The sequence below is a fragment of the Salvelinus sp. IW2-2015 genome, unplaced genomic scaffold, assembly GCF_002910315.2.
Source record: "Salvelinus sp. IW2-2015 unplaced genomic scaffold, ASM291031v2 Un_scaffold3688, whole genome shotgun sequence".
In the NCBI taxonomy this organism is placed as follows: Eukaryota; Metazoa; Chordata; class Actinopteri; order Salmoniformes; family Salmonidae; genus Salvelinus; species Salvelinus sp. IW2-2015.
The window spans coordinates 55,108-73,407 of record NW_019944965.1 but is presented as its reverse complement, the minus strand read 5'-3'; the positions used below and the strand labels follow the sequence as shown (position 1 = coordinate 73,407).

Genomic DNA, 18,300 nt, shown 5'->3' with positions numbered 1-18,300 from the left:
TTGACCTTAATGTAGTACTAAGTGGTTTTTTTTGGATTACACTGCTCTCTGATGGCCCTTACCAGGGCACGGTTCACTGAGCCATCCACCTCTCCCTATTCATTCCAATTTTTCCCCCCTCTCCCCTCAGCCTTGAACTGACTAACTTAGTGGATCAGCCCAAGACTCCCCCGCTGCCAGGCCCACCCCACAGTCTGCTGGGGCATTGGGAGCCTCCCAGCGGGGACCACAGCAATGCTCCCAACTTTCCAAGTGGGGACTCAGGTTCTATACCAACCCTCCCAGCTACACCAGACAGAGTGGTAAGAATACTGTCACTAGCTGGTCTGCTGCTGGTCTGTTCAACAATGTCATTATATCAGGTATACAAGTGTGTCGAGTAATAGTAACAGCAGCTTCTTTACATGAATACACTCTACAAGCCCCCCTGTACCTCTTATTTCCCCATCTGACCTGCCCACACAGTTCCCCTTGTTCCTCTCTCTCCCTGCCAGGATCTTCTCTCCCTCTATCTCTGTATCCCTCGTGCTTTGGCCCACGAGGCTGTGCTGATGGGCTGCGGAACTGACAAGGTTGTTGGTGACCCTTGCGACACATCCAGCCACATAATGGCCAAATCTAGTCGCCGATTCCAATCTTTTCGGTAATTTACAGCAGGCAGGCAGAGCCCAACGCAGCAGAGACGCACTGCCACCGCACACGCAACGAACCACCAACAGGGTTGTTCAGCACAACATAAACAGCACACACATTCTGAGGATACCGCGCTCCCCACCACCACCAACAGAGCTTCAGCCGGGCATATCCACACCAACCTGTTACCCATGACGACTGGACAGAGCGCAGCTACGGATAGTGACAATATCCACACAGATACAGAAGAAGATGGAGTGGGAATAAATAGAGAGTACAAAGAGAAGAAGTAAGATGAAGGAACCAAAGAGAGAGAGGACAGAGAACCGAGAGATCTCCTGAGGAGGAAAGAGGAGAGCCATCCCAGGGCGGTTCGGGAAGGAGAACAGTTACTGGGTTGAAAGAATACAGCCAGACAGAAATGACAGACAACCAATTAGCAATGAAAGAACAATGAATTATATGAGATAAGAGGTGGAGAATGTACCTCACAAGAATCACTCAAGTCTGGTACGTAGTGAGCGAGAAGGCAAATCTAATAATAGGAGAAAGCTTCTCCTCTCAGGTCCCACCCTCTTATCAGTAAGCTGTAGGCACCGTAGGAAACCATTGACAAAATAGACGGAGGCAGGGTGAGGATAGAGGGAGAGTGAGAGGAGAGGTGAAGATAGAGGAGAGAGTGAAGGGAGGGGGGAGGATAAGGAGAGTGAGAGGGAGGAGGGAGAAAGGGGAGAGTGAGAGGGAGGAGGGGGAGGATAGAGGGAGAGGAGAGGGAGGAGGGGGAGGATAGAGGGGAGAGTGAGAGGGAGGAGGGGGAGGATAGAGGGGAGAGTGAGAGGGAGGAGGGGGAGGATAGAGGGGAGAGTGAGAGGAGGAGGGGAGGATAGAGGGAGAGTGAGAGGGAGGAGGGGGGAGATTAAGGGAGAGTGAAGAGGGAGGAGGGGAGGGATAGAGGGAGGAGTGAGAGGGAGGAGAGGAAAGGGAAGACTTACATCCTAGCCTGAGTCTGATGGTCTGGATGAGGAGTCCCTTCTCGTCATGGCAGCTGTAGTTACCCTCGGCAGCGTGTTCTGCGTGCACGAGGACCAGATGACCGTCTGATGTCACTCGGTGCTGCCATGGCAACATGGAACTCCTGTTCAGACGCCACTCCACTGACGTCCTAAAGAGACATTGTGACATCATGATGTTTACTGGCAGTCAGACAACTACACACAAATACACAAAGCTACAATCAGACACACAACTACAGTCACAGTTACTAATAGTCAGAGAAACTAAACAGCCACACACCTACTGCACAGGGCCAGTTCAATGGCAGGGACTTGGCATTACTCTAAGTCAAAGGGTACTATAACATTAGCTCCTAAATTAAATGGACTCCTAGTGTATCGTGCGTGTCCAGCTCTGACACAGACTGACTCCTAGTGTATCATACCTGTCCAGCTCTGATACAGACTGACTCCTAGTGTATCATACCTGTCCAGCTCTGATACAGACTGACTCCTAGTGTATCATACCTGTCCAGCCTCTAGAGATACAACTGACTCGTATGCATACCTGTCCAGACCCTCTAGAGAACATACTGACTCGTAGCATACCTGTCCAGACCCTCTAGAGAACAGTACTGACTCCGTAGCATAACCTGTTCAGACCCCTCTAGAGACATACTGACTCGATAGTATACCTGTCCAGACCTCTAGAGAACATACTGACTCGTAGCATACCTGTCCAGACCTCTATTAGAGAACATACTGACTCGTATGATACCTGTGTCAACCCTCTAGAGAACATACTGACTCGTGCTACCTGTCCAGACCCTCTAGAGAACATACTGACTCGTAAGCATACCTGTTCAGACCCTCTAGAGAACAGTACTGACTCATAGATACCTGTCCAGACCCTCTAGAGAAACATACTGACTCGTAGCATACCTGTCCAGACCCTCTAGAGAACATACTGACTCGTAGCATACCTGTCCAGACCCTCTAGAGAAACATACTGACGTCGTTTAAATATACCTGTCCAGACCCTCTAGAGAACATACTGACCTCGTAGCATACCTGTCCAGACCCTCTAGAGAACATACTGACTCGTAGCATACCTGTCCAGACCTCTAGAACATACTGACACGTAGCATACCTGGTCCAGACCATCTAGGAACATACTGACTCGTAGCATACCGTCCAGACCCTCTAGAGAACATACTGACTCGTACATACCTGTCCAGACCCTCTAGAGAACCACTGACTCGTAGCATACCTGTCCAGACCCTCTAGAGAACATACTGACTCGTAGCATACTGTCCGCAGACCCTCTAGAGAACATACGGACTCTGAGCATACCTGTCCAGACCTTCTAGAGACATACGGACTCGTAGCATACATGTCCAACCCTCTAGAGAACATACTGACTCGTAGCATACCTGTCCAGACCTCTAGAGAACATACGGACTCGTAGCATACCTGTCCAGACCCTCTAGAGAACATACTGACTCGTAGCATACCTGTCCAGACCCTCTAGAGAACATACGGACTCGTAGCATTACCTGTCCAGACCTTCTAGAGAACATACGGACTCGTAGCATCCTGTCCAGACCCTCATGAGAACATACGACTCGTAGCATACCTGTCCAGACCTCTAGAGAACATACGGACTCGTAGCATACCTGTCCAACCCTCTAGAGAACATACTGACTCGTAGCATACCTGTCCAGACCCTCTAGAGAACATACGGACTCGTAGCATACCTGTCCAGACCCTCTAGAGAACATACGGACTCGTAGCATACCTGTCCAGACCCTCTAGAGAACATACGGACTCGTAGCATACCTGTCCAGACCCTCTAGAGAACATACGGACTCGTAGCATACCTGTCCAGTGCGTCTCTACACAGCAGCGTAACGTTGGACCCTAGCCTCCCGTACTGGACATCTGAAACTAGACAGGAGAGACATGTTAGACTTTGTGTCTGCAGTGTGTAGCGTCTGTTAGCAGCGGTGAATCAGTTAGTTCATAAGTATTCAGTCTAGTCAGGATTTGCAAGCTACAGAACTACTGTTTACAGCMGTATATACAGGGCCTTCAGAAAGTATTCATACCCCTTGACTTATTCCACATTTTTGTTGTATTACAGCCTGAATTTAAAATGGATTAAATATGTATTTTTCTTATCCATCTACACACAATACCCCATAATGACAAAGTAAAGCAAATGTCTAAAAACATTGAAAATGAAATACAGAAATATCTAATTTACATAAAGTAAATATTCACACCCCTGTGTCAATACTTTGTAGAAGCACCTCTGGCACCAGTTACATTTTTGAATCATCTTGGGTATGTCTGTTTCAGCTTTGCAGTTCTTGATTTGGGGATTTTTTTTCTCATTCTTCTTCGTCGATTTTCTCAAGCTCTGTTAAGTTAGATGGGGAGTGGGGGTGAACAGCAATCTTCAAGTCTTTCTACATATTTTCAATAAGTCTAGGCTTTGGCTGGGCCACTCACGCACTTTCACATTCTTGTTCTGAAGCCATTCCACCGTTGCTTTGGCTGTGTGCTTGGGGTCATTGTTCTGTTGGAATGTTAATATTCGCCCCAGTCTAAGGTCGTTGGCACTCTGAAGCAAGTTCTCATCAAGGATTTGCCTGTATTTGGTTCCATTCATTGTTCCCTCTATCCTTACCAGTCTCCCAGTCCCCGATGCTGCCACCACCATGCTTCACGGTAGGGTTGGTGTTAGATGGGTGATGAGCTGTGCCTGGTTTTCTCCAGACATAGCGCTTTGCATATTTTCTCATCTTTTGCCTTATGATCTCAGTCTTTCACGTCCCTTTTTGCAAACTCCAGGCGTGCTGTCATGTGCCTTTTTCTCAGGAGTGGCTTCTGTCTGGCCACTCTCCCATGAAGCCCAGATTGGTGAAGAACTGGAGACACTGTGGTCCTTCTGGCAGGTTCTCCCATCTCAGCCAAGGAACGCTACAATTTTGTCAGAGTGGTCATTGGGTTCTTGGTCACCTCACTGACCAAGGTTCTTCTTGGTCTGGGCCGTTCCACATTTTTTCCATATCCCAAAGATGGAGAGCACTGTGATCTTGGAAACTTTCAACACACTAGAAATGGTTTAATATCCTTCCCCAGATACTGTATATGCCTCATCACAATTCTATCATGGAGCTTTAAGGACAGTTCCATGGACTTCATGGTATAGGTTCTGCTCTGACATGCTCTGTCAACTGGACCTAATATAGACAGGTGTGTTTCTTTCTAAATCATGTCCAAACAATTGAATTGGCCACAGGTGGACTCCGATCAAGTTGTAGTGACACCTCAAGGATGGTCAAAGGAAATTGGATGCACCTGAGCTCAAATTGGAGTGTCATAGCAAAAAGGTGTGAATACTTACAGTACCAGTCAAAGGGTTTTTCTTAATTTTTTCTTATTTTCTACATTGTGGAATAATTGTGAAGACATCACAACTATGAAATAACACATATGGAATCATGTAGTAACCAAAAAAGTTGTTAGAGAAATCAAAATATATTTTATATTTGAGATTCTTCAAAGTAGCCACCCTTTGCCTTGATGAGGAATGCTTTTCCAACAGTCTTGAAGGAGTTCCCACATATGCTGAGCACTTGTTGGCTGCTTTTCCTTCACTCTGCAGTCCAACTCATCCCAAACCATCTCAATTGGGTTGAGGTCGGGTGATTGTGGAGGCCAGGTCATCTGATGCAGCACTCCATCACTCTCCTTCTTGGTCAAATAGCCCTTACACAGCCTGGAGGTGTGTTGGGTCATTGTCCTGTTGAAAAACAAATGATAGTCCCACAAAGCACAAACCAGATGGGATGGCGTATCGCCGCAGAATGCTGTGGTAGCCATGCTGGTTAAGTGTTCCTTGAATTCTACATAAATCACCAACAGTGTCACCAGCAAAGCACCCTCACACCATCACACCACCTCCTCCATGCTTCACAATGGGAACCACACATGCGGAGATCATCTGTTCACCTACTCTGCATCTCACAAAGACACGGCTCTTGGAAGCAAGAATCTCCAATTTGGACTCATCAGACCAAAGGACAGATATCCACCAGTCTAATGTCCATTGCTCGTATATCTTGGCCGAAGCAAGTCTCTTCTTATTATTGGTGTCCTTTAGTAGTGGTTTCTTTTCAGCAATTCAACCATAAAGGCCTGATTCACGCAGTCTCCTCTGAACAGTTGATGTTGAGATGTGTCTGTTACTTGAACTCTGTGAAAGCATTTATTTGGGCTGCAATTTCTGAGGCTGATAACTAATGAACTTATCCTCAACAGCTTAAGTAACTGTGGGTCTTCCTTTCCTGTGGCGGTCCACATGAGACGAGAACCAGTTGTCAACATAGCGCTTGATGCTTTTTGCGACTGCACTTGAAGAAGCTTTCAAAGTTCTTGACATTTTCTGGATTGAATGACCTTCACTGACCAGTAATGATAGAATGTAATTTCTCTTTGCTTATATTTGAACTGTTCTTGCCATGAAAGGACTTTGTCTTTAATCAAATGGGCTATCTTCTGTATACCACCCCTTACCTTGTCTCACACAGCTCAAACACATTAAGAAGGAAAGAAATTCCACAAATAACTTTTAACAAGGGCACACCTCTTAATTTATATGCATTACAGGTGACTACCTCAATAAAGCTGGTGAGAGAAGCCAAGATGTGCAAAGCTGTCATCAAGGCAAAAGGGTGGTTACTTTAAAGAATATAAAACATATTTTGATTTGTTTAACACTTTTGGTTACTACATGTTCCATGTGTAATTCAAGTTTTAATATTTTCACTATTATTTACAATTAGAAAAATAGTAAAAAATATAAGAAATAGCCTGGAACGAGTAGGTAGTAACAGTAGTAACCGTAAACAGTAGAACCGTAGTAACAGCAGTATACCACCCTGCATACCACTGCTGGCTTGCTTCTGAAGCTAAGCAGGGTTGGTCCTGGTCAGTCCCTGGATGGGAACCAGTGCTGCGGAAGTGGTGTTGGAGGGCCAGTAGGAGGCACTCTTTCCTCTGGTCTAAAACAAAAGATCCCAATGCCCCAGGGCAGTGATTGGGGACACTGCTCTGTGTAGGTCGCTCTTTCGGATTGGGACGTTAAAACGGGTGTCCTGACTCTCTGAGGTCATTAAAGATCCCATGGACTTATCGTAAGAGTAGGGGTGTTAACCCCGGTGTCCTGGCTAAAATCCCAATCTGGCCTCAACCATCACGGCCTAACCTAATCCCCAGTTACAAATTAGCCCTATTCATCCCCCCTCCTCTCCCTGTAACTATTCCCCAGGTCGTTGCTGCAAATGAGAACGTGTTCTCAGTCAACTTACCTGGTAAAATAACGGTTAAATAAAAAATAAATAAATAAAAAAAACAGTACCGTAGTGAGTATGATATAGTGACGCATACGTCAGTCAGACGCAGTAACAGCCGAGTAACAGTAGTAACCGCAGTAACCGTAGTAACCGTAGAAACAGTAGTAACAGCAGTTACTGAAATAATGTAGTTTTACTCCATACATTTTCCCTGACAAACAAATTACTAGTTACATTTCACATCAAGAAAACACCCTGGTCATCCCTACTGCCTCTGATCTGGAGGACTCACTAAACAGAGAACATCCCTGGTCATCCCTACTGCCTCTGATCTGGAGGACTCACTAAACAGAGAAACATCCCTGGTCATCCCTACTGCCTCTGATCTGGAGGACTCACTAAACAGAGAACATCCCTGTCATCCCTACTCCTCTGATCTGGAGGACTCACTAAACAGAGAACATCCCTGGTCATCCCTACTGCCTCTGATCTGGAGGACTCACTAAACAGAGAACATCCCTGGTCATCCCTACTGCCTCTGATCTGGAGGACTCACTAAACAGAGAACATCCCTGGTCATCCCTACTACCTCTGATCTGGAGAACAAATGCTTCATTTGTAAAACGATATCTGAGTGTGGGAGTGTGCCCCTGGCTATCTGCAAAAAATAAAAAAACAGGAAAACAGTGCCATCTGGTTTGGATTGTGAAAGGATTGTGAAATAATTATACTTCAGTATATTTAAAACCAAATACTTTAGACGTTTACCAAGTACTATTACTGGGTGACTTTCACTTTAGTATGACTGACTGACACTCTCCCCCCCTCTCCTCCCCTCTCCCCCTCCCTCTCCCCCCCCTCTCCCCCCTCTCCCCCTCCCTCCCCCCCTCACTCCCTCCCTCACTCCCCCTCCTCCTCTCCCTCTCCCCTCCCTCTCCCTCCCTCTCTCTCCCCATCCATCTCCCTCCCTCTCACTCCCCCTCCCCCTCCCTCCCTCCCTCCCTCTCTCTCTCTCTCTCCCTCCCCCCCCCCCCTCCCCCCTGTGGTACCTAGGGGGAAGGCTGCAGAACAGCATTGTTTGCAAACCCACAACGTTCTTCACATTTCTGCCTAGACTCCAAGCCAGCGGGATCTCTGCCATATGAATACAGGAGGAGTGTGGTATTCTGATCCGTAATCTGCTGGCTGGGTGAAATACAACACTGTATAAGAAGTTAATAATACATCCTAGAAACACTATATTAAAAATAAAAAACAGATTTGAATCAATTTTGAATTCAGGCTGTAACACAACAACATGTGAACAAGTCATGTGGTATGAATGATTTCTGAAGGTACTGCAGGTAGCTAGTCTGTTACTCAGAACATAATACAGTAGGCCTGATGGGTTAAATTGATACACCTGGACCAGTCTGTTACTCAGAACAGAATACAGTAGGCTGATGGGTTAAATTGATACACCTGGACCAGTCTGTTACTCAGAACAGAATACATTAGGGCTGATGGGTTAAATTGATACACCTGACCAGTCTGTTACTCAGAAAGAATACAGTAGGGCTGATGGGTTAAATTGATACACCTGGGACCAGTCTGTACTCAGACCAGAATACAGTAGGGCTGATGGGTTAAATTGATACACCTGGACCAGTCTGTTACTCAGACCAGAATACAGTAGGGCTGATGGGTTAAATTGATACACCTGGACCAGTAACTTTTGCCAACATAAGAAGAACAGAAACTCGTGTTCTCGAGCATGAGCAGTGCGTTACATTTTCTAAATAAAATAAGTGGCCACTTTTATGCTAAGCAGTATGAGCCTTTCACAGAGTCACGGGCTTACATCCATGTTAGTTTGATTACGGGGTCATGGGTAGAGGTTGGGTCAGGATAAGGTTACCCTCATTGGTCTATATCTCTGATTGGGTGTTGATGGTAGACAGGGCAGGGTGGTAATAGCTATGGGTAGGGTAGGGGTCAGAGTTTAGGGTTACCTTCATTGGTCCATATCTCTGATGGGGTTCACGGAGGAGGAGAAAGGAGAGGAGGAGAGAGACAATGACTATCCAGACCACCGGGACATGACACGAGACCAGGCATCTGGGAGAGACAAGAGAACAACCTAAGAACATGACACGAGACCAGGCATCTGGGGAGAGACAGAGACAACATGAGGACATGACAACGAGACCAGGCACTGGGGAGAACAGAGAGACAAACATGAGGACATGACACGGAACCAGCATCTGGGAGAGACAGAGAGACAACTGAGGACATGACACGAGACCAGGCATCTGGGGAAGACAGAGAGACAACCCTGAGGACACAGGACACGAGACCAGGCATCTGGGGAGTACAGAAAGACAACCTGAGGACATGACACGAGACCAGGCATCTGGGAACGAGACAAGACAACCTGAGGACATGACACGAGACCAGGCATCTGGGGAGAGACAGAGAGACAACCTGAGGACATGACACGAGACCAGGCATCTGGGGAAAGACAACCTGAGGACAGGACACGAGACCAGTCATCTGGGGAGAGACAGATAGTCCAGATTGAATATACCATTATCTAATTTCGCTAATGACACTTTAATAGGAGAGGAAGCCCAGGTTTGAGTCTGAGTGTTACAGAGAGACAGAGAGAGAGAGACACAGAGAGAGAGACACAGAGAGACAGAGAGAGACAGAGAGAGAGAGAACGAGGGAGAGAGAGAGAGAGTGAAAGAGAGAGAGAGACAGAGAGAGAGAGAGAGAGAGACAGAGAGAGAGAGCTTCTTCCACTTTCCCCAATGCACAAGTGGTTATCTCCACCCTGCTACCACAAAAATAATTTCACCCTGCCACCATACAGCGGGTGAATACAAGCATTTCCAGGGACTGTGCCTCAAAATGTTTTCCTGGCCCACTACTCCACCCTGGACGTGAACAGCCTTTACGATCAGGTCCACCTGCCCAACGCAGGAGATGAGAAGCAGGTACAGGGAGCCATTTAATATAGACGGACATACAACGGAACAGGAACAGCGTCTGGACCTCAACACGACATGACAGTGCTACTACAGGGAACAACCCAGAGGACACATATATACAGGTACAGTCAACAAAGTGAGGGAGTCCAGGTGAGTCCAATGAGCGCAGCTGCATGTAATGATGGTAACAGGTGAGTATGATGACGGGTAGCCTGGCGCCCTCAAGCGCCAGGGAGCGGGAGCAGGCGTGACAGCACCTCTACAAGGCATCAATCACCACCTTTGCCAGGACCCTGAAGGACATCACAATAAAACCACAGCCCCAACACCTCACGCAACAGAGCAACAGACCCTGCCAGACCAGCGAGACCCCCTCCCAGACCAGCGAGACACCCTGCCCAGACCAGCGAGACCCTCTCCCAGACCAGCGAGACACCTGCCCAGACCAGCGAGACCCCCTCCCAGACAAGCGAGACCCCCTCCCAGACCAGGCGAGACCCCCTCCCAGACCAGCGAGACCCCCTCCCAGACCAGCGAGACCCTCTCCCAGACCTGCAAGACCCCCTCCCGAAGGACCTGCACCTGCACTGACAGCATCACCAGTCACACACTCAACCAGCTGAGACCCCCCCCCCAAGCAAACCCTATATAGGCAACCCATATCAGACCTATGCCCGATCTGCCCCCCCCGCCCCTGCGGCAAGGACCTCAACATGACAGCAGGACATATACCCAGGCTGTGATCAGAGCAACAGGGCCAACCCCCACTATTATACCCACCCAAGCCCCATCCTGCCACCTACTGTAATGGTCCGATCCTGTAATGTTCTGGAAATGATCTCAACAGAGAAATATTTATTCCTTTGTGCTACCTAAAGTACATTGGGAAAGTATTCAGACCCCTTGACTTTTTCCACATGTTGTTACGTTACAGCCTTACTCTAAAATTGATTAAATCAATGTATTTCCTCATCAATCTACACACAACACAATGACATCACAATACCCCATAATGACATCACAACAATACCCCATAATGACATCACAACAAGACCCCATAATGACATCACAATACCCCATAATGACATCACAACAAGACCCCATAATGACATCACAGCAATACACCATAATGACATCACAACAATACCCCGTAATGTCAAAGCAAAAACAGGATTTTAGAATTTTAGCAAATGTATAAAAAAAAAAAACAGAAATACCTTATTTACATAAGTATTCAGACACTATTTTATGAGACTGGAAATTGAGCTCAGGTGCATCCTGTTTCCATTGATCATCCTTGAGATGTTTCTACAACAAGATTGGCGTCCACCTGTGGTAAATTAAATTGATTGGACATGATTTGGAAAGACACACACCTGTCTATATAAGGTCCCACAGCTGACAGTGCATGTCAGAGCAAAATCCAAAGCCAAGAGGCCGAAGGAATTGTCCGTAGAGCTCTGAGACAGGATTGTGTCGAGGCACAGATCTGGGGAAGGGTACCACAACATATCTGCGGTCCCCAAGAACACAGTGGGCTCCATCATTCTTAAATGGAAGAAGATTGGAACCAACAAGACTTTTCCTACAGCTGGCCGCCCGGCCAAACAGAGCAATCAGGGGAGAAGGGCCTTGGTCAGAGAGGTGACCAAGAACCTGATGGTCACTCTGACAGAGCTACAGAGTTCCTCTGTGGAGAACCTTCCAGAAGAACAACAATCTCTGCAGCACTCCACCAATCAGGTCTTTATGGTAGAGTGGCCAGACGGAAGCCACTCTTTAGTAAACGGCACATGACAGTCTGATTGGAGTTTGCCAAAAGGTACCTAAAGGACTATCAGCCCATGAGAAACAAGATTCTCTGGGCTGATAAAACCAAGATTGAACTCTTTGGCCTGAATGCCAAGCGTCACGCCTGGAGGAAACCTGGCACAGGTGTGCCAAGCTTATAGCGTCATACCCAAGAAGACTCGAGGCTGTAATCGCTGCCAAAGGTGCTTCAACAAAGTACTGAGTAAAGGGTCTGAATAGTTATGGAAATGTGATATTTCAGTTTTTTATTTTTAATACAATTGAAAAAATGTCAAAAACAATGTTTATGCTTTGTCATTGTGGGGTATTGTGATGTCACACCCTGATCTGTCTCACCTGTCTGTATATAGTCATAATATGACATTTGAAATGTCTTTATTCTTTTGGAACTTTTGTGAGTGTAAAGTTTACTGTTCATTTTTTTGTTTATTTCACTTTTGTTTATTATCCATTTCACTCACTTTGGCAATGTAAATATATACGTTTTACATGCCAATAAAGCCCTTTGAACTGAATATGATTGTCTCATATATTCATTCAAATAAAAATTATTATTTGGGCATCTTACATAAGAAATGCTGTGGAACTGATTACACAGAGAGACAGTGCTTTTAACATACAATGTTTTCAACTTACATATTTGACACACATTGACATACACTACATTACCAAAAGTATATGGACACCTGCTCGATGAACATCTCATTCCAATATCATGGGCATTAATATGTCATTGTTCCCCCATTTGCTGCTACAACAGCCTCCACTCTTCTGGGAAGGTTTTCCACTAGATGTTGGAACTGCAGGGACTTGCTTCCATTTCAGCCACAAAAGCATTAGTGGGGTCAGCGTTACAATTCATCCCAGGGCTGAGGTCAGGGCTCTGTGCAGGCCAGTTAAGTTCTTCCACACCGATCTCGACAAACCATTTCTCTATGGACCTCGCTTTGTGCAAAAGGGGGCAATGTAATGCTGAAACAGGAAAAGCCCTTCCCCAAACTATTGACACAATGTTGGAAGCACAGAATCATCTAGAATGTCATTGTATGCTGTAGCGTTAAGATTTCCCTTCACTGGATCTAAGGGACCCAACCATGAAAAAACCTTATTCCTCCTCCACCAAACTTTACACTATGCATTTGGGCAGGTACCATGGAAACCCATTTCATGAAGCTCCCGATGAACAGTTCTTGTGCTGATGTTGCTTCCAGAGGCAGTTTGGAACTCGGTAGTGAGTGTTGCAACCGAGGACAGACAATGTGTACACACTATGCACTTCAGCAGTCCCATTCTGTGAACTTGTGGCCTAACACTTCCCAGGTGTCACTGAACTAGCAGAATCCAGTCATTTGAAGGGGTGTCCACATACTTTTGTATATATAATGTACATGATTACATTGTGAATGTTCATTTATATAGTAATTCATAGTCAACATGTCCTCACCTGGGATTTGAACTCACAACCTCTTCCTGCTATCCACCATGTCTGGGTCAATGACTGATTTCACCTGTATTGATACACTTTGCACAATATCAGCTTTGTTAAAAGAATACTCAAGAAAAACTATTTTATTTATCATAGCGGTTAAGGAGTAACAGAGTACGATGCACCACCAACATTAAGGTACATTTCAGTTGGTTCAGAACAGAGCAGAACGGTTGGCCCTTAAATGTACACAGAGGGCTAACATCAATACCGTGCACATCAATCTCTCCTGGCTCAAAGTAGAAAAGAGATTGACTGCATCACTACCTGTATTCGTCAGAGGTATTGATGTGTTGAATGCACCCAACTGTCTGTTCAAACAGCTAACAGACACCCATACACCCATACCCATACATACCCCACAAGACATGCCACCAGAGGTCTCTTCGTAGTTCCCAAGTACAGAACAGACTCTGGGAAACACACAGTACTACATAGAGTCATGACTACATGCATGGCAGCAGCTAATTGGGATCCTAATAAATACATCTATTAGACAACTATACTGAAAATAAAAAAAATGCTGAAATTAGTAAATCAAATCCATGAGAGACTAGTCAAAGTGATAATTGACCCAGACGTGGTGGATAGCAGGAAGATCGGAATGACAGAATACCATATAACAGACAGAGAAATGTAGTCCCAGATCGGTTAGTTCTCTGGCCAACTCCATTGCTCATTGCTAAACTATGTTTGGCATGGCAATATGAGTGACAAGGACGTGGGATCCCGAGTTGTGCAGCGGTCTAAGGCACCGCATTACCTTAAATAAAGTTAAAAACTAAACTGACTGGCACTCAACTAGGAAAAAATGTGCCAAGTGTTGTCATCATCTACCAATAGCCAGTATTTCTATTGGCTTATCACAGTGTTCTGATGTCACATGGTGCTGCTACATACAGCACTGAGGTACTGTTACYGCAGCAACAGGTAGCTACCCTCTGAGACCCCTCTGTCTATGTCTGTCTCTATATCAATTCAATGGGCTTTATTGGCATGGGAAACACATTGCCAAAGCAAGTGAAATAGACAAAGAAAAAGGGATTTATTTTTATTTTTAAATAACAGTAAACATTACATAACAGTAAACAAGTCCCAAAGGAATAGAGACATTTCAAATGTCATATAATGGTTATACATATATACTGTTCAAATACTGTTCAAATAGAGACTGGGTAACTAGTACTAATATATATAATACTCACTGTTCAGATATAGACGAAGTACCTAGTACTAATATAGTGCTAATATATACTCAGTACTAATATATTACTCACTGTTCAGATAGAGACTGGATAACTAGACTAAATATATACTCACTGTTCAGATAGAGACTGGATAACTAGTACTAATATATACTCACTGTTCAAATAGAGACTGGATAACTAGTACTAATATATACTCACTGTTCAAATAGAGACTGGATAACTAGTACTAATATATTACTCACTGTTCAGATAGAGACTAGATTACATGTACTAATATATACTCACTTTCAGATAGGGACTGGGTAACTAGTACTAATATATACTCACTGTTCAAATAGAGACTGGATAACTAGTACTAATATATACTCACTGTTCAGATAGGGACTGGGTAACTAGTACTAATATATACTCACTGTTCAGATAGAGACTGGATAACTAGTACTAATATATACTCACTGTTCAGATAGGGACTGGGTAACTAGTACTAATATATACTCACTGTCAGATAGGGACTGGGTAACTAGTACTAATATATACTCATGTTCAAATAGAGACTGGATAACTAGTACTAATATATACTCACTGTTCAGATAGGGACTGGATAACTAGTACTAATATATACTCACTGTTCAGATAGGGACTTGAACTAGTACTAATATATACTCACTGTCAAATAGAGACTGGATAACTAGTACTAATATAACTCACTGTTCAGATAGGGACTGGGTAACTAGTACTTAATATATACTCACTGTTCAGATAGAGACTGGATAACTAGTACTAATATATACTCACTGTTTAGATAGAGACTGGGTAACTAGTACTAATATATACTCACTGTTCAGATAGGGACTGGGTAACTAGTACTAATATATACTCACTGTTCAGATAGGGACTGGGTAACTAGTACTAATATATACTCACTTTTCAGATAGACACTGGATAACTAGTACTAATATATACTCACTGTTCAGATAGGGACTGGGTAACTAGTACTAATATATACTCACTTTTCAGATAGAGACTGGATAACTAGTACTAATATATACTCACTGTTCAGATAGAGACTGGATAACTAGTACTAATATATACTCACTGTTCAGATCGAGACTAGATAACTAGTACTAATATATATTATACTCACTGTTCAGATAGAGACTGGATAACTAGTACTAAGGAACGCTCTCGTCGTTCTGGAGTCGGAAACGCCTCTCCGGTTCTGGAGTCGGAACGCCTCTCCGGTTCTGGAGTCGGAACGCCCTCTCCGGTTCTTGTGCGTTCTGGAGTCTCAGAACGCCTCTCCGGTTCTGGAGTCTCAGAACGCCTCTCCGGTTCTGGCGTTCTGGCGTCTCAGAACGCCTCTCCGGTTCTGGAGTCTCAGAACGCCTCTCCGGATCTGGAGTCGGAACGCCTCTCCGGTTCTGGAGTCGGAACGCCTCTCCGTTCTGGAGTCGGAACGCCTCTCCGGTTCTGGAGTCAAAACGCCTCTCCGGTTCTGGAGTCAAAACGCCTCTCCGGTTCTGGAGTCAAAACGCCTCTCCGGTTCTGGAGTCTCAGAACGCCTCTCCGTCGGAGTCGGAACGCCTCTCCTGTTCTGGAGTCAAAACGCCTCTCCGGTTCTGGAGTCAAAACGCCTCTCCGGTTCTGGAGTCTCAGAACGCCCCTCCGGTTCTAGAGTCGGAACGCCCCTCCGGTTCTAGAGTCGGAACGCCTCTCATTGAGTATATATTAGTACTAGTTATCCAGTCTCTATCTGAACAGTGGAGTATAATATATATTAGTACTAGTTATCTAGTTCTCGATCTGAACAGTGAGTTATATTAGAACGCCTTCGGTTCTGGAGTCGAACGCCTCCCGTCGGATCAAAACCCCTCCGGTTCTGGTAGTTCAGAACGCTCTCCTCGAGTCGGACGCTCTCCGTTCTGAGTCAAAACGCCTCTCCGTTCTGAGTCAACCCTCCGGTTCTGGAGTCTCAGAACGCTCCGTTCTAGATAGAACGCCTCCGGTTCTAAGTCGGAACGCTCTCATTGAGTATATATTAGTACTAGTTATCCAGTCTCTATCTGAACAGTGAGTATATATATATTAGTACTAGTTATCTAGTCTCGATCTGAACATGTGAGTATATATTAGTACTAGTTATCCAGTCTCTATCTGAACAGTGAGTATATATTAGTACTAGTTATCCAGTCTCTATCTGAAAAGTGAGTATATATTAGTACTAGTTACCCAGTCCCTATCTGAACAGTGAGTATATATTAGTACTAGTTATCCAGTGTCTATCTGAAAAGTGAGTATATATTAGTACTAGTTACCCAGTCCCTATCTGAACAGTGAGTATATATTTAGTACTAGTTACCAGTCCCATCTGAACAGTGAGTATATATTAGACTAGTTACCCAGTCTCTATCTAAACAGTGAGTAATATTAGTACTAGTTATCCAGTCTCTATCTGAACAGTGATATATATTATAGTACTAGTTACCCAGTCCCTATCTGAACAGTGAGTATATATTAGTACTAGTTATCCAGTCTTTATTTGAACAGTGAGTATATATTAGTACTAGTTACCAGTCCCTATCTGAACAGTGAGTATATATTAGTACTAGTTATCCAGTCCCTATCTGAACAGTGAGTATATATTAGTACTAGTTATCCAGTCTCTATTTTGAACAGTGAGTATATATTAGTACTAGTTACCAGTCCATCTGACATGAGTATACATTAGTACTAGTTACCCAGTCCCTATCTGAACAGTGAGTATATATTAGTACTAGTATCCAGTCTCTATCGAACAGTGAGTATATATTTAGTACTAGTTACCCAGTCCCTATCTGAACAGTGAGTATATATTAGTACTAGTTATCCAGTCTCTATTTGAACAGTGAGTATATTTAGTACTAGTTACCCAGTCCCTATCTGAACAGTGAAGTATATATTAGTACTAGTAATCTAGTCTCTATCTGAACAGGGAGTATATATTAGTACTAGTTATCCAGTCTCTATTGAACAGTGAGTATATATTAGTACTAGTTATCCAGTCTCTATTTGAACAGTGAGTATATATTAGTACTAGTATCCAGTCTCTATCTGAACAGTGAGTATATATTAGTACTAGTTATCCAGTCTCTATCTGAACAGTGAGTATATATTAGTACTAGTATATATTAGCACTATATTAGTACTGGTACTTCGTCTATATCTGAACAGTGAGATTATATATATAGTACTAGTTACCCAGTCTCTATTTGAACAGTATTGAACAGTTATATGTATAACCATTATAGACATTTGAAATGTCTCTATTCCTTTGGACTTGTTTACTGTTATGTAATGTTTACTTTATTTAAAAATAAAAATAAATCCCTTTCTTTGTCTATTTCACTTGCTTTTGGCAATGTGTTTCCCATGCCAATAAAGCCCATTGAATTGATATAGAGACAGCATAGACAGAGGGGTCTCAGAGGGTGCACCTGTTGCTCGGTAACAGTACCTCAGTGCTGTATGTAGCAGCACCATGTGACATCAGAACACTGTGATAAGCCAATAGAAATACTGGCTATTGGTAGATGATGACAACACTTGGCACATTTTTTCCTAGTTGAGTGCCAGTCAGTTTAGTTTTTAACTTTATTTAAGGTAATGCGGTGCCTTAGACCGCTGCACAACTCGGGATCCCACGCTCCTTGTCACTCATATTGCCATGCCAAACATAGTTTAGCAATGAGCAATGGAGTTGGCCAGAGAACTAACCGATCTGGGACTACATTTCTCTGTCTGTTATATGGTATTCTGTCTTCGTCTCCTCATCTCCGAATTATTCCTGCTATCCAC

The 18,300-nt window shown here is 44.3% G+C and overlaps 1 protein-coding gene across 3 annotated transcripts in view; it reads right to left on the bottom strand.

Annotated features, from left to right (window-relative positions):
* The window catches only part of LOC112076315 (interleukin 11 receptor subunit alpha), a 31,136-nt gene that overhangs the window by 1,273 nt on the left and 11,563 nt on the right, over positions 1-18,300 (bottom strand). The window contains exons 1-3 of one of the 3 annotated variants that reach the window (XR_011477680.1): positions 8,980-9,024; positions 3,506-3,572; positions 1,626-1,795 (exon numbers count right to left, since the gene is read on the bottom strand). Coding sequence is in view for 1 of the 3 variants with exons in the window: in XM_070441262.1 (XP_070297363.1) it covers positions 1,626-1,795; positions 3,506-3,572 (237 nt within the window). In the remaining 2 variants the exon portion in view is untranslated. Of the gene's footprint in view, positions 1-1,625; positions 1,796-3,505; positions 3,573-8,885; positions 8,939-8,979; positions 9,025-18,300 lie in introns of those variants that run through there. The other 2 variants (XR_011477681.1, XM_070441262.1) reach the window with 2 other exon arrangements.